This window comes from Tamandua tetradactyla, chromosome 16 (assembly GCF_023851605.1).
Source record: "Tamandua tetradactyla isolate mTamTet1 chromosome 16, mTamTet1.pri, whole genome shotgun sequence".
Classification (NCBI taxonomy): domain Eukaryota; kingdom Metazoa; phylum Chordata; class Mammalia; order Pilosa; family Myrmecophagidae; genus Tamandua; species Tamandua tetradactyla.
Genome location: NC_135342.1, coordinates 66,606,804 through 66,622,519, shown reverse-complemented (window position 1 = coordinate 66,622,519; position 15,716 = coordinate 66,606,804). Strand labels below are relative to the sequence as shown.

The 15,716-nt window shown below is 39.0% G+C and overlaps 1 protein-coding gene and 1 pseudogene across 8 annotated transcripts in view; one reads left to right on the top strand and one right to left on the bottom strand.

Annotated features, from left to right (window-relative positions):
* Positions 1-15,716, bottom strand: part of PMFBP1 (polyamine modulated factor 1 binding protein 1) — a 50,932-nt gene that overhangs the window by 24,085 nt on the left and 11,131 nt on the right. For all 8 annotated transcript variants that reach the window (XR_013163653.1, XR_013163651.1, XR_013163652.1 and 5 more), the window contains exons 3-6: positions 12,464-12,706; positions 8,173-8,394; positions 2,058-2,228; positions 345-455 (exon numbers count right to left, since the gene is read on the bottom strand). Coding sequence is in view for 5 of the 8 variants with exons in the window: in XM_077132897.1 (XP_076989012.1) it covers positions 345-455; positions 2,058-2,228; positions 8,173-8,394; positions 12,464-12,706 (747 nt within the window). In the remaining 3 variants the exon portion in view is untranslated. The remainder of the gene's footprint in view (positions 1-344; positions 456-2,057; positions 2,229-8,172; positions 8,395-12,463; positions 12,707-15,716) is intronic.
* On the top strand, positions 5,779-6,500 carry LOC143660362 (proteasome subunit alpha type-2 pseudogene; annotated as a pseudogene).

Here is a 15,716-nt window from a genome sequence, read left to right as displayed (position 1 = left end):
ATTTCTGGCCTGCTGCTTTCCAGCAGCTTTCGCAAACCAAAACACCTCCCTCCCTGTGATACATGGTCATTAATGGAGCACACAATGTGGGGCAGGCACTGCCTTAGGTTCTGGGGACAGTGGTGCAATCCGCTGTTGGAAGGGGATTAAGTAGTATGTGCAACACCAACGCTCAATCCCCAAATCTAATGCCGCCAGATATGCTCTTTGGGGGTTATCATACATTATAGACGATACCCTTGTCACAGGGCCAACCTGGGACGCAAACAGAAAGCAGAAAAACCCAGAATCAAACCCAGCTCTGCCCAACTCCACCAGGCACAAATAAGCAAACGCTCTTCTACCTTTTTGATGTCTTCACACTCTTCTGAGGAGGCAGGAGGATATCTGTGGGTGGCTTTATAAGAAGCAAAGTCTGCTTGTAATTTTATCAAAGATTCTTCACGCTCCAAAACCTGGAAATGAGCACAGGTTAGTTATGCTGAATCGTCAATGTAATGTGCTTGTTACTATTCCTATTTTCACAGGATGTCCTCTTTGCAGCCTAGAAGTTTGTTGCAGCATCAATATTTCATCACATGCTTCCTGTGGGGTTGTTAGGGAGAAGGAATTATGGTCTAAATTTTATATCAAGGCTCACTAAGGCATGGAGGGTGATTTGTTAAGAGCTGCCTGGGGACCACATATTTGGCCTTTCTCCTTGCTGTGGATTGAATTGTTTCCCACCAAAAGTTATGGTCAAATCCTAACCTCTAGTCCCATGAAGGTGACTTTATTTGGAAACAGAATCTTTGAAGATGTCATTAGTTAAGATGAGGCCAAGCTGGATTAGGGTGGGCTCGAATCCGTATGACTGGCATCCTTATGAGAAGAGGAAATTTGTTCACAGACAGAGGGGGGATACCATGTGACAGCTAAGGCAGAGAATGCTAAGGACTGCCAGCAAGCAACAGCCAGAAGCCAGGGGAGAGGTATGGAACAGATTCTCCACTATAGGTTTAAGAGGGAGCATAGCCCTGCCGACACCTTGATACTATATTTTTAGCTTCTAGAAGTGTAAGACAACACATTTCTGTGGTTTTAACCACCCCCAGTTTTGCCATGCACATGTTGCAGCAGCCCAGGAAAATTACACTCCCTGAGGCTCTGTGTGGTCCAGTAGATGACGCAGGAGAAGGTTCTTTGGAAGGTATGATGGAAAGATGCACCCAATCTATCAGAGGACAATAGTCAAGAATTAAAGAAGGGGGTGTGTGAGGGTAGTTCTCTAGCTGGCCATGCAGAAGACCTGGGTTCAATTCCCGGTCCATACACATCCCCCCCAAAACAAGCAAAGCAAACAAACAAGCAAAAAAAAAAATTCAAAATATGGTGCTGCAATAATGGGATGCTCACATGGAAAAATAATGAAATGTGACCCCTGCCCTACAGCATACAAGCAAAAACAAACAAAATCCAAACAATCACACAAGAATTAAAGAAGGGAATTTCTCAGGGAGTGAGGGAACACGTGTGCCAAGGTTTTAAAAATTTAACAGTAAATTTTTGTTCTTGGCTATTGAAAATAATTTAGATAAAACCAAGCATCTAAAATAAGAAGTGGAAGTCTCCCCTCCACTTATTTTCCCCTCCCTCACACTTCAACTCGGGGGGACACTTTTGACAGTTTAGCGTATATAATTCTATATTTTGATCAGAGTTTTAAAAAAATGCTATCAAGCTATACATGGGATTCTTCAACTTATTCTCCATAGTGCCTGTATAGATCTGCTTAATCCTTTTTATTGGCTGCATATTATTCCATAAAATGGCTATGCCATAATCTCTTTAACCTTCGGTTGTTGTGTGAGAGATCTTTAAGTCTTTTCAGAGTCTTGAACTAATGGTGGGGGGAATGCATACCACGAGAATATGAACAAAAGTAGGGCAAGTGTACATAAGACATTTGAGAGGTCTTGGTAAGAAAGATTAATTTAGGTGACACTTTCCCCCTCCTTCCTTTCCTCATGGTTTTTTTTTGGGTCTCTCAGAAAAATGTTCTAGAAGGAAACACTTACCATAGCATTACTGCAGGCCAGTTTATTTCGAAGCTCCTGGATTAAATCATCCTGTTCGGAGACCTTCTGCCAGACTTCTGAGAGCCGTTTCAGGGTCTCCTGGTGCTCTTGAATCACACAGGGAGATGTGTAAATACGCACCTTTGAGTGGTCACCCTTGTTCTCAGGCTCCTGGGATATTTAAAAATTATGGGTTGGTTTTGTTTATAATTTGTGAGTTATCTTCAGAATTCTTTGAACATGGAAAAAAAAATCTCTAGACCTATTTTCTAAAAGTATTTATAAGCTCATGTTTGTGAATTACATGTCCTCAAACAACAAAAAAAAAAGGGGGGGAAAACTTTAATCAGTAGATACTTGGTAAAAAGTTCAAACAGTTCTTAAGAGAATACTCCGAAAGGTAAGTTTTCCTTTATTTTGACCTTCTTTGACTCAGGTCCCCTCCTCTGAGACAATCCTTGTTACTAATTTTTTGGGTATACCTCCAGGGATGCTTTATGCATATTTGAGGATTTAATATATATCTCTCCCTACCTTTTTTTCCCAACATAAATGAAAGTTTTCTATAAACTATTCTAAACATTGTTTTCACTTGACAATTTATTTTGGATGGTTTCCATATCATTACTTGTAGATCTGTCTTACTCTTTTAAAATTAATTTTAAATTATACAAGTAATACATGCATATATTATCTTTCTAAAAATATTGTAACATTACACATAAATCTAAGTTTCTCTCTGATCACCACCTCTAATCCCAGTTCCCATTCTGTGCTCCAGAGATAACAAATTTGTGCATATCGTTCTAGAACTTCATATACGATTGCATACATATAAATGCATATAATATTATGTTGTCTTTTTAAAACATAAAACTTGATGTTTTTATTTAACAAGATATCTCAGAAATCTATCCATGTTAGTACATGTGCTTCTACTAATGGACATGTAGGTTCTTTCCAGGTTCTTTTTTTTTCCCTAAAACTAAAATGAAAGGTGAAATGAACATTTTTATACATAAATTTTTAAGTACCTATTCTGGTATATGTGTAGATTAAATTCACAGGTGTAGCACTGCTAGGTCAAATGGTATTTAAAACTTTGATAAGTATTGCACAACTGCTTTTCAAAGAGGTTGTCGCAATTGCCATTCTCATTAGCAGTGTCCAAGTACGCTTGTTTTCCTAGAATAGTGCTCTCTTTTCTCAATGTCTACCTAGATTATCTGAAATCGTCCATGATGGTTACTACCCTTTCATTGATATGCACTATAGTGTGGCAAATTCATACAGACAGTAAAAAAAACAAAGATCAAATAATTCATTCACATTCTAGTTTGAATGGTAGTCCCTTAAACTTTCCCCATCAAAACTGCCTCCCTCTAGGGACTTTTTCAGACAATGTTAGAATTAGTTTGTGTTCACTGAGCATGAAAGCTACTTTTGGGTATGCTGTAAGAAGGTCAGGCAGAATCTAAAATTGACCATAAATAATATTTATATAGATAGTTTAATATATACGAGGGCAAAAAAATGAAAAGGGTAGTAGAAAAGTTAGGATAGAGGAAGACAAGATCTACAGTTTACAATATCTTTTTAATACCAAAGGATGAAAAACTGGTGTTAAAGTAATAGAAGAAAAATTTTTCTGAATTAAATGAAAATGCAGGTATTTAGTTTAAAAGAGTTGATTAAGTGTTGAGAGACTTAATAAGAAATAAACTAAAAACACTCTGAGTTTAACAAACTCCAAGAAAAACACAGGTAATCTACAAAGAACGAGAAACAGAGTGACATCTGATAACTCATCTTTAACGCTGGATAGTACAAGACATTGTACTATCTTCAAGGACTTAAGGAAAGATGCTTTTGAAAGTTTCCATACCCAGTCAAACTAGCAATCAAGAATGATGGCAGAATAAAATACTGAAATATTGAAAATATTTACCACCCCATAACGATTTCTGAAAGAATTAACAAGGACTTATTACTACAAAAAGAAAAATCCAAGAATGTGGAAGATGCGGACTATCCTGCTGGGGAAAATAATGAGTGAAACTTGGTTTTATTTGTAATCTTAGAAAAAAGAGGCATTTTCAATGTTATATATATAGCTTCAGAGATCAGCAAAGGTGAAAAGCTTTCCAACTCATTATTTTAGAGTAGCATTATCCAGACACCAATATGAGATAAGTGCACCAAAAGTTAAGCCATAAAATGAACCCCGTTTTTGAAAATAGATGCAAAATATGAATTTTAATATATTTAGTGCATGATAATAATATATCATGATTAATAGAGTGTATCCCAGAAACATAAGTATTGTGACATAAACTATTAAGTCATCCACTGCACAAAATTAAAAACTCTATCATCACCTTGATAGATGTTAACAGAAACATCTGATAAAACTCAAGATTCATTCCTGATAAAAATTCTTTTTTTTTTTCCTGATAAAAATTCTTGAGAAGCTCAGTATAGACAGTAATGCCTTAAACTTGGAAAAGGGCATTGACACAAAGCCAAGAGAATACACTATACTTAATGGTGAAATATTAGAAACATTTCCTTTGAAGTGAGGAATGAGGCAAGAGGGTTGCAATTATACACTGTTTTGGAGGTACTGATCCATGCAGTAAGATGGAAAATAAATTGTATAAATACTGAAAGGAAACACTACTTAGAAAAATCCAAGACAATCAACTGAACATTTGATAAGAGAGCTCAGTAAAGTGACAGGATAAGAGATAAAATAAAAGTTTTCCTATATACCAGCAATAATGAATAAGATTAGATGTAAAAAAAAATCTTACTCATAAAAGCACTAACTATAATATACCTAGGAATAAAGTTAATAAAGTATGTGAGATCTATAAAGAAAACTGTAAACGCTTACTAAAGGACATATAAGAAAACTTAAATAGAAGTAGAATTATGTCATGTTCCATAAGGTATGCTGATTGCTCCCAAATTAATATATAATTTGAAAACAAGTCAACATAGATCTACATTTTCCCAAGAAAAGATGTACAAAAATGGTGAGGAAAATTAAAAGACGGTGAAGGAGGATCTGCCCTAAAAGGAGATGTCAAAACATACTTATAAATTAAAGTCTCTAAAAAGTGAGACTGGTGCAGGAACTGGCAAGTGGATCAAAAGAGTGAGAGAGTCTAGAACGAGCCACATGTACATAAACAATCAGTATGCATGCTGCCACTTAAATCATTGGAGAAAGAGCGGTCTGTCTAATAAATGGTATTAGGAGAGCTGGAAATCCATTTAGAAAAATACAAAATTAGAGTCTATCTCAATGTTTGTGTGTGTGTTTGTGCGTGTGTTTTCCAGATGGGCTAAAACTATAAAATTGTAAAAGTACTGAAAAAAAAAGAGATAATTTCTTATACTCTCAGGAGTAGAGAAGGCTTTCCTAAGCAAGACATAAAACCTAGAATCTATAAAGAAAGATCGAAGATGCAGCTACATTAAAATTTAAAACTTCTGTATGATGAAAAATACAATTAATAAGGTAAAATGAAAAGTTGCAGGCTGGGAAGATATTTGTAACATATACAATGAAGCATATTATCCATATTATATTAAGATGCTCCTATAAATCAGCACCAAAAAAAAAAAAAAAAAAAAAAAAAGACTAACAACCCAATAAAAAAAATGGGTAAATGATTTAAATAAATAATTTGTCAAACAGTAATCTGGCGCCTTGGCTCTCCGGGCAAAGATGGTGGAACGAGGTTACAGTTTTTCACTGACTACATTCAGCCCGTCTGGTAAACTTGTCCAGATTGAATATGCTTTGGCTGCTGTAGCTGGAGGAGCCCCTTCAGTGGGGATTAAAGCTGCAAATGGTGTGGTGTTGGCAACTGAGAAGAAACAGAAGTCCATTCTGTATATGATGAGCGAAGTGGACACAAAGTGGAACCAATTACCAAACATATAGGTTTGGTGTATAGTGGCATGGGCCCAGATTACAGAATGCTTGTGCACAGAGCTCGAAAACTAGCTCAGCAATATTATCTTGTTTACCAAGAACCCATTCCCACAGCTCAGCTGGTACAGAGAGTAGCTTCTGTAATGCAAGAATACACCCAGTCAGGTGGTGTTCGTCCGTTTAGAGTCTCTTTACTTATTTGTGGTTGGAATGAGGGACGACCGTATTTATTTCAGTCAGATCCATCTGGTGCTTACTTTGCCTGGAAAGCCACAGCAATGGGAAAGAACTATGTGAACGGGAAAACTTTCCTGGAAAAAAGATATAATGAAGATCTGGAACTTAAAGATGCCATTCATACAGCCATCTTAACACTAAAGGAAAGCTTTGAAGGGCAGATGACAGAAGATAACATAGAAGTCAGAATCTGCAATGAAGCTGGATTTAGGAGGCTTACACCAACTGAAGTCAAGGATTACTTGGCTGCCATAGCATAACAAAGTGACTGAATAGTCTGAAATTTCAGATGTTCTATGTACTTAAACATGTTTAAAGTATGTTTTGTTTTACATACTTATTTCTACATGGTTTAATGGACTGACGTTTTTAAAATGATATTTATAAATTATAATAAACTGTTAAACCCAAAAAACAAAACAAAACAAAACAAAACAGTAATCTGCATGGCCCATACCCTTAGGAACACGGTTCAGCTTTATCGGTGTGGTGTTCACTGGGCTGTGCCTCCCAGGTTCCCTTAAAGGAATGAAGGGCTTAACAACCCCAGCTGCTGGCAGGTGCTTGGCAGCCAGCTTTCTTTGGGGATTGCCTCAGTTGAAGAAAACTGCCTTGGCCAAGGTCATGCCTCCTGCTAGGGGCAGCCCACGTCCAATAACTGACCAATATGGAGATATAAAAGCCAGCCCACTCTCTTCTACTTCCCTCCTCACCCCCAACATAGGACATCCCCAGAGCTTCCCATCCCAGGGCAGCTCCTCCCTCTGCCTAATTCTATTTCCGTCTCTCCTCTTCCACAGGTGCTGATACAGGAGCTTTCTCTAATAATCCTTCATGTAATCCATCTCAGACTCTGCTTCCTGGGGAGCCCAACCCTTAATAGTAGAACCAAAAGAAATGAAAACTGTAATGAGAAAACATCATTTCCCCCACCCATTAAGTTTAGCAAAACTTAAAAAGACTGAAAACATACAGCGTCAGTGTAGGGAAATAAACTTCCTTAGTTGTTGTCGCTAAGAGTGTAAACTGGTAGAACCATTTTGGTACCCAATTTAGAAGTATCTTTAAAACACCAAAAATAATCGTATCCTTTAAGTGAGCAACGCCACTCGAGAAATTACCCCATGGAAATGATGATGTGTGTGGCAGCTTGTTTGTCATAGGGAGAAAAACGGGTCAATAGATGGTATATTGACATTATAGAATACGAGGTAGTAACTAAAAAAATTGCTAAGATATACTTTAAAAAAGCAAGTTTTAGTTTACTTTAAAAGCACCACATCTCTAATATGATCCACTTATGTAAAAACACAAGCCGTAACCTTGTGTGTATGTGACTGCATAGCTAAAGGCCCTGGCAGGTTCCCAGCATGGCAGAGATTGCTCGCAGAGGGGACAGGGGGCTGGGGGAAGCTGAAGGCAAATTTTCACATTTTACTCTCCATACTTCCATCTGGAGAGCCTACGTCATTGTATTACTTGTGCAACTTTTTTAAAAGAAGCAATTAAAAGAAAAAAGAAACCGTTTCAGGCGTTTTGGCTCTCCTGTCCCATCCTGCATGCATGACCTTCTTCTCCTGTTTGATCCTAAAGTCATGGCTTGCATGATGAGTCCTGTGACCTAGAAGAGACTTCATGGATCCCCTCCCTCTGCAACACCTGTGAGAACCTGGAAGATTCAGAAACTTATTTAATTCTCTTTCACCCTTACTTGAAGTGGGTCGTTCTTCCTATTAATTAAGGAGACTCAAAATTGCTAAGAAACAATCTTAACGGTGATGTCAAAGCTGAAAGTTCGAGAGCTGAGGGCTACAAAATTCAAACATAACATCTGGTTGAAGGCTTCTGTTTGCGGTAGGGGAGGCTGGGACTGTTACAGGGAACCATGCCAGCATGCGCACTTGCAGACTAGCTGTCTGGTTTAAGCCCTACCTGGCCGACAATCCCGCTGAGCTCTCCCTCCAGCATCTTCACTTGACACTCCAGTAACTCAATGTTGCTCAGGGAAGTCTGGTATTTATCCCTGTAGAGGTTTAAGTTCCTTTCTAGGGAGACAATCTTATCCCCGGCCAAGGCAAGTTGCTCCTGTGCTAGTTGGAGTTTCTGCCTGGTGTCCACTTCATTAGGAGTTCCCATTTCCTCAAAGAGAATCACCTGTTGGTGTAGGAATGAAATCACACTTAGCCCATGGAAGCATCCAATGAGGAAAAGATATGGCTATTAGACGTCATGCAAAGGAGTCTTAATAGCTAAACTACAAACCCAGAGGAACAGAAAATAAGTCCAGCACATCTAAAAGTTACAATATGTACTATCAGAATGCTAATAATTAGAAACAGAAAGTTTGTCCTGTTTAATGGAAAGCTCCTTGAAGGCAGGGACCATTTTACTATTTCCCACTCTGTCTGACATATAGTAGGAACTCAACACCTGTCCGTTGATAGGAATAGATTTGGATAGATAGCTTTATATTTTTTAAGGGCTTGAAATCCAAGTGTTCCTTCTTTGCTAGGTAATCTCTAGAAGTCTAATTGAGAAGCTGTAGAGCATCACATGCACACAGGCCCCTGTCAGCAAAGTTCCTAAGAGATGGTGGGGGAACATGTTGAAGTTCCTCTGGATATTGCATGATCCTTCATTGATATTCCTTTTCTCCCTAATCAATTAGTCAACTAATTGACAACTATTTGTTGAATGCTTAGGAGCAATGTGCTGTGACCTGAGAAGATACATACATACAAGACGTGGGGGTCTTCCCTTACAATCTTGGAGAGAAAAGATTTAAAAGTAGCAAACAACTGTATGTAGTTGAGTGTGTTAAATTTTAGTGTCTGAATTATATGGAGGAATTAAGGGCAAGGCTAGCTGCCATTCAGTGGAACCCATTCAAACTGCAAACACTTTTGCCTCTGCCTGAGGGCTCTCCTTAGCCCAAGGAACACTCTCAACTAGAGGGGCAAGACAGGGAAGGAAAGCAGTGCTGGGGAGTTGATATCCCCAGGAGCAACCCTCAGCAAATGACTGAGGTGGTCAGCTGGGCTCCCTCTGAGCTGTGCTCTACATTGTCTCCCAGAGTTTCCCAGAGGGGTTGAGCCTGGATGCCCAGAGTAGAAATCTGCTGAAGGTAATTCCTTTTGGGGACTCCTGCAGTCCCTTCTCTCACGTCCCCAAACCTTCATCATGCTTACTGGGATCACCTCCTGAATTAACTACTTGCATCCATATTCTTATCTCAGAGTCTGCTTTGGGGGAAACAGTTCTTAGACAAGGACTTGGTACTTCTGTGTGGTGAATAATTCACCTTGGGGAACTTGACAGAATGCCTTAAATCATCTTTTCAATTCTCTTCTGCAGTCTTCTGAAGTTTCTCAAGTTGAGATCTGTGTTGGCATTGACTGCTACTTGACAGATCCCACAGCCATTCTCCCGTTCCTTTTTACTAAGAGAACCTGACTTTATCTGGGGGAAGGAATGCACCTAACTAAAATGCCTCATTTCCTAGGCTCCCTAGTAACTAGCTGTGGCCTTGTGACTAAGCACTAGCTAACACTAAGTAAGTAAAGGTGTTGTTGGGACTTTGGTAAGTTTCTTTAAAAAATAAGGTATAAGGTGGGCCATGGTGGTTCAGCAGGCAGAGTTCTTGCCTGCCATGCCAGCGACCCGGGTTCAATTCCAGGTCCCTGTCCATGCAAAAAATAAATAAATAAATAGAAATAAGGTGTTTGCTTTTCTCCCCCTCCCCGCCTTCCTTCATCCTACTCGTTTGGAACAAGGTTGATGATGGCTGGAGCGCCAGTAGCCAGCTTAAAGGACCTAGAGAGTTATTGGTGTGGAGTCAAAACATAGCAACCTGGGTACCTGATAACATGTGCAGTTGCCATAACAGTGCTGGACCATCTTCCCTTGGCCTTGCTTTATATGACGTGGCATTAAATTTTGTCTTAAATCCATCCCTGTTATTTTGGGACTTTCCACTATATGCAGCCAAACAGAATCCCAACTAATTCAGAGTTGCTTTGTGCAGGCTGGACTCTTTCATTTGAATTATTGTCTCTTGGTAAAACAGCCAGATTTAATGGAGCCCTGCATTCACTTTATTAAACCATGGCTTATACTCATAGGATTTATCTTAGATTATATTTTGTAGGACCATTTTTCTCTGTTCCTCCCCTCTCATTTTTTTTTTTCCCAGCAAATTCTCTTGTCACTAGGCCATGGCACTCCATTTTTTAAAAGTTCTATGTTCTTTAAGTTCTCTTATAAAGTCTCTGAAGTTAGTCCTTAAGCAACAGTACCATCCAAGACACTCCTTGGAATTTGTCTTAAAAGCCGAGGGAAGAAAATACCAAGGGAGATCACAGAATGTAAAAGTCTGAGGCTCGCATTATGGTAAAACCCATGGTTTAACTGCAGTTAAAGCTACCACTACTCCCCTGGTTTGGGCTCTGTGGCCTTGGTGCAAGGATTAATTTTGTAGGTCAAGTTGGCTAGATTATGTTGTCCAGTTGATTGCTGGAGGGGATTAAAATTTTTTTTTTATTAATTAAAAAAAATATTACAAGAAAGAAACACAGTCTTAATACATGCTCATTCCGTTCTACATATATAATCAGCAATTCACAATATCATCACATAGTTGCATAGTCATCATCATGATCATTTCTTAGAACATTTGCATCAATTCAGAAAAAGAAAGAAAAAGACAACAGAAAAATAAAACAAAAACAGGAAAAAAAATTTTACATACCATACCCCTTACCCCTCCCTTTCATTGATCACTAGCATTTCAAACTAAATTTATTTTAACATTTGTTCCCCTTATTATTTATTTTTATTCCATATGTTCTACTCGTCTGTTGACAAGGTAGATAAAAGGAGCATCAGACACAAGGTTTTCACAATCACACAGTCACATTGTGAAAGCTATATCATTATTCATTTATCATCAAGAAACGTGGCTACTGGAACACAGCTCTACATTTTCAGGCAGTTCCCTCCAGCCTCTCCACTACATCTTGGATAACAAGGTGATATCTACTTAATGCGTAAAAATAACCTCCAGGATAACCTCTCCACTCTGTTTGGAATCTCTCAGCCATTGACACTTTGTCTCATTTCACTCTTCCCCTTTTTGGTTGAGAAGGTTTTCTCAATCCCTTGATGCTGGGTCTCAGCTCATTCTAGAGCTTTTCTCAATCCCTTGATGCTGAGTCTTAGCTCATTCTGGGATTTCTGTCCAATGTTGTCAGGAAGGTCCACACCCGCTGGAGGGGATTTTATAGATAGGTTTGACAACTATGATCAGTTGATTTTAAGTAAAGGAGGTTATCCTGCATCACGTGGGTGACCTCATCTAATCAGTTGGAAACCTCAAGAGCAAAGAAACGAGTGTTCCAGGAATTAGAAGAAATTCTGCCTCAAACCTATACCTTCTCCTCTTTGAACCTCCAGCCTATTAGCTTCCTCTAAGAAGTTCAACCTCAAGACTAATACCTCTTACTAGAATTTTGCCCTACTAAATTCAGCCCCCAGAGTTATGTGAGTCAATTCTTTCAAATAAATCTCAATCTCTCTTTTTCTCCCTCCTTAATTTCCTGCCAGTTCTGTTTCTCTGGAGAACCCTAACACTCTTGCCCTCTAGAATTTCCTTTGGATTCTTCAGAGATACTACTCTCTGGTTAAAAAAATACTGCTCTAGACTATGAATAGAAACAATTGCCCAGAATATATTTAAACTAAGTCTGTAGGATCTAAAATGCTAATCTGAAAAAATTGAGTGATCTGGTATTCTCAATGATTGGCTCACACTCAAGGTCTGGTTATCAACTATGCAGGTGCCAGGAATTTATATATTATCAAAACTTGATTTTTTTAAAAATAGTTGATTTAATGAACCTTCTAACTCTTTTTTAACTCTCAGAGACCTAGAGTCATTTGTATTCACATTGCAATGGTCATAGAATGTAAGGATGGACCTACTCACACTCCTTCCCCTTCCACATGCATTAATACCAGTGTGTTCACCCAATTATGCCATTCTGTTTAGCTTCCTTCCCCTCAGCTACAGAATGATCAGTATTAAAGAAGGAGCATTTATAAAACCTGCCTAAGATGTTGCAGTGCTCTCTTCTGTAAGTCCAGAGTTTGCTTTCTAGTAATCTTGACCTGATTTCTGTAGGTGCATGGGCATAAGGGACGTTTCCCAGAGTTATTCTAGCTATACCTCATCTTCTTTCTGTTTGCAGTGATGGTGCAGAAGAACCAGTTCAGAAGTCTGCTTCTCCAGGATGGACTGATACTGCAGGAGGGAACAGTAAGAAGTCTGTAATTCCTCTGTGCGGAACTCCAGTTCTTGTTGAAGGTCCAGCAATTTTTTCTTCAGTTGTTGGAGTTGTCTCAGATGGCACTGTTTACTGAACCCAAACTCCATCTGTGCCTCCTTGAATGCTAATGTTTTCTTCTTATTCTGCAATGCAGATTGAATATACAGAAAAGGCTTTAGATCGTCACTAAGTATGCATTCATCCTTTGATTTTTTTCATGTGTTCAACCATTTACACATCTATCTATCCATATTTCTATCTTTTCATTTACAAAATGTTTATTGAATGTTGAACTCTAGTCACAAGGAAACATATTGATTTGTATTCTCACTCTGTAAGAAGGATCCAAAAGAAGAAAAAACCATGGTTCTTACCCACTAGAAGCTTATTGTTTAGGTCGGAAGAAAAGGTGTACGTATAAAGGACCTAGACAGTAGTGTAAAGATACATATGATAATATGCTTATGTTTAGCTTTCACTTAAAAAGTTAACACGATTGACCTGGAAGGAAATGGATTTCCAGTCATGGTTCTTGGACTAAACTTGGTATTAAAAAAGGGCATTGAAAAGAGTCAACAGTGAACTCTTGGGCGGACACTTGGAGAAACAGTATTTTGGAATACTGGGAAATGGGAAGCAGAGATTTTGTTCAGGCACACCTGTGCACCAACTCCTCCTCCCAGAAGAAGGTCTGACTCTGCAGATGCGGAGTGTGTGTGTGTGTGTGTGCGTGTATGTCTGTTGAGATCTCTCCTTGCCAAACCACGATCTATCTGAAATGTTGCCAGAGCAATCATGCATTTTAATTCATTCATTCAGTAAACATATGCCGAACACTGACTTCGTACCAGGTATTCTTCTAGTAGGATATATTCCTGAGCTGCTTATCCAGTATAATTCAGGGCTATAGCACTGACACTTCTGTATTCTCTTGCCCAACATCACTTATGACAATGACACAGGAAAGAGAGGTGAATGCAGATGGTAGCCTATGGCCAGTCCTTAGCACCTGTCTATGCTTACTGTCCTCTTATTCATTCTTTAAGACCCTGTCCAAATCCTGCTGTCCTAGTTTTCCCCTGCAGCTGTTTTTGTACCAGTGCCATAGATATGACTGGCATATCCTTAGCATAGTATTTCACATTCTGACTTGCACTGTAATTTCTGTGCCTCTTAACTCCTAATTAGATTATAAACTTCCAGAGGGAAGGGACCTTGCCAGTTCCTATAGTGCCTAGATTAGAGATACATACACAGCTAGGTATTGAATGGAAAAAGGAAATAAAGTAAGAGACTAAGCAAGCTCCCTGGCCCTCAAAGAATTTGAGTTTGTGAGCTTAGCCTCATTAACAGAGTACTTTTAATATAGTGGCTTTAAAATTCTTTTTATTAACTTTTAAAAACAGTTTTATTAAGGTATACCTTATATAGCATAAAATTTAATCATTATAAGTGTACAATTCAATGATTTTTAAGAAATTTATAGAGTTGTACCACCATGATCACAATTCAGTTTTAGAACCCTGTAATAGACTCTCATGCCCACATGCAATCACTCTCCATTTCTATCCCAAGACCCTTACAACCACTAATCTGCTTTCTGTCTCTATAGAATTTCCTTTTTCTGAACATTTCATATAAATGGAATCACACAATATGTCTGACATTTTTTGAATCTGACTTCTTTCACTTAGCACAATGTTTTCATTGTAGAATGAATCAGCAGTCCATTCCTTTTCATAAAGGTAAAGTATTCCATTGTATGACTATACCACATTTTGTTTATCCATTCCTTGGTTGATGATTACTTGGGTTGTTTTGACTTTTGGCTATTATGAATAATGCTGCTAAAAGCATTAGTGTGTGGACCTACATTTCCATTTAATTTAATTAATTTGGTCAATAAATTAAGACGTCAACCACTGTAGGAATATTGGGGATTTAGGAGCATATAAAACAGACAAAGTCCTTGCCTTCATGGAGTTTGCATCTAGTAAGAAGGCAGACAATAAATGAAACAAGTCCATTATGTAGGTTCTTAGAAGTTGTGAAGCTCAATGGAGGAGAGAAGAGCAGGAGAGTGATGAGGAATGCCAGGATTGAGGAGATTGTGCTTTTGAATAAAGTGTTCAGGGGGAGCCACATTGAAAAGGTGATGTTTGAGCCAAGACTTGAAGGAGATGAAGGAAGGAGGCTGGTGGAAATCTGTAGCAGGATATTTCCAGGGACACAGCCCAGCAAGTGCAAAGGTCTGGGGGTAGGAGTCTGCCTGGGAATGTTTGACAAGCCATAAGGAGGCTCCAGACACCCTATTCTGACTGCAGCAGAGTGAGCAGAGGCAGAGAGTAGAGCCAGAAGAGGGCTGAGAGGAAAGGGAGGTGAAATCAGGTAGGACCACACAGACCATCCTAAAGATTTTAACTTCTTTGGGTGAGATGAAAGGCCTTCGGAGGTTACTGAGCAGGGGATTGACATGAGTTCCTTTAGGTTTTACAAAGGACCCTCTGGGTGTTCTACTGCGAATCAACCGTCTGGAGGCACAGATGAAGCAGAGAGACTAGATGGGAGGCAAGAATCCAGGCAGGAAAGGATAGTGGCGTGGATCCAGGTGGTAGCAGTGGTTGGATCCTAGGGAGAAGTGGTTGGATTCTAGATACATTTTGAAAGTAGAGCCCACTGGATTTGCTGTTGCATTAGGCATGGGAATGGTGGGAGAAAGAGGCAAGACAGGATGACTCCAAGGGTTTGCCCTGAGTAACTGGAGAGATGGAGTTGTCATTTTAATGAGATTGATTCAGTAGGAGCTGGGATTTAGAGAGAAAATCTTCTCTAGTGAGGGTGGGTAGTGGCAGCACAGATAAGGTAAGGAAAGCTCAAGCCCAGCTCAGAATCAGAAAGGCAATAGCTGATTGTGTCAGTTCAATACGAATCACTCTTTTCCCACTCTTCTGGAAGTTTATCTCATTCTGAATGAGTCAGAATCAAGAAGGCAGGGTAATGGACCACGCTGTGGGCAAAGACCAGCCAAACTCTTGGCCTGAACATCTGGTGCATGTCGCTGGAGAGAGGTTTATGATACGTCTTTCCTAAGCCAAAAAAAAAAAAAAAAGCTGAATTTTGCATTTCCTTTGTGTCGCTATAATTATCAAGATT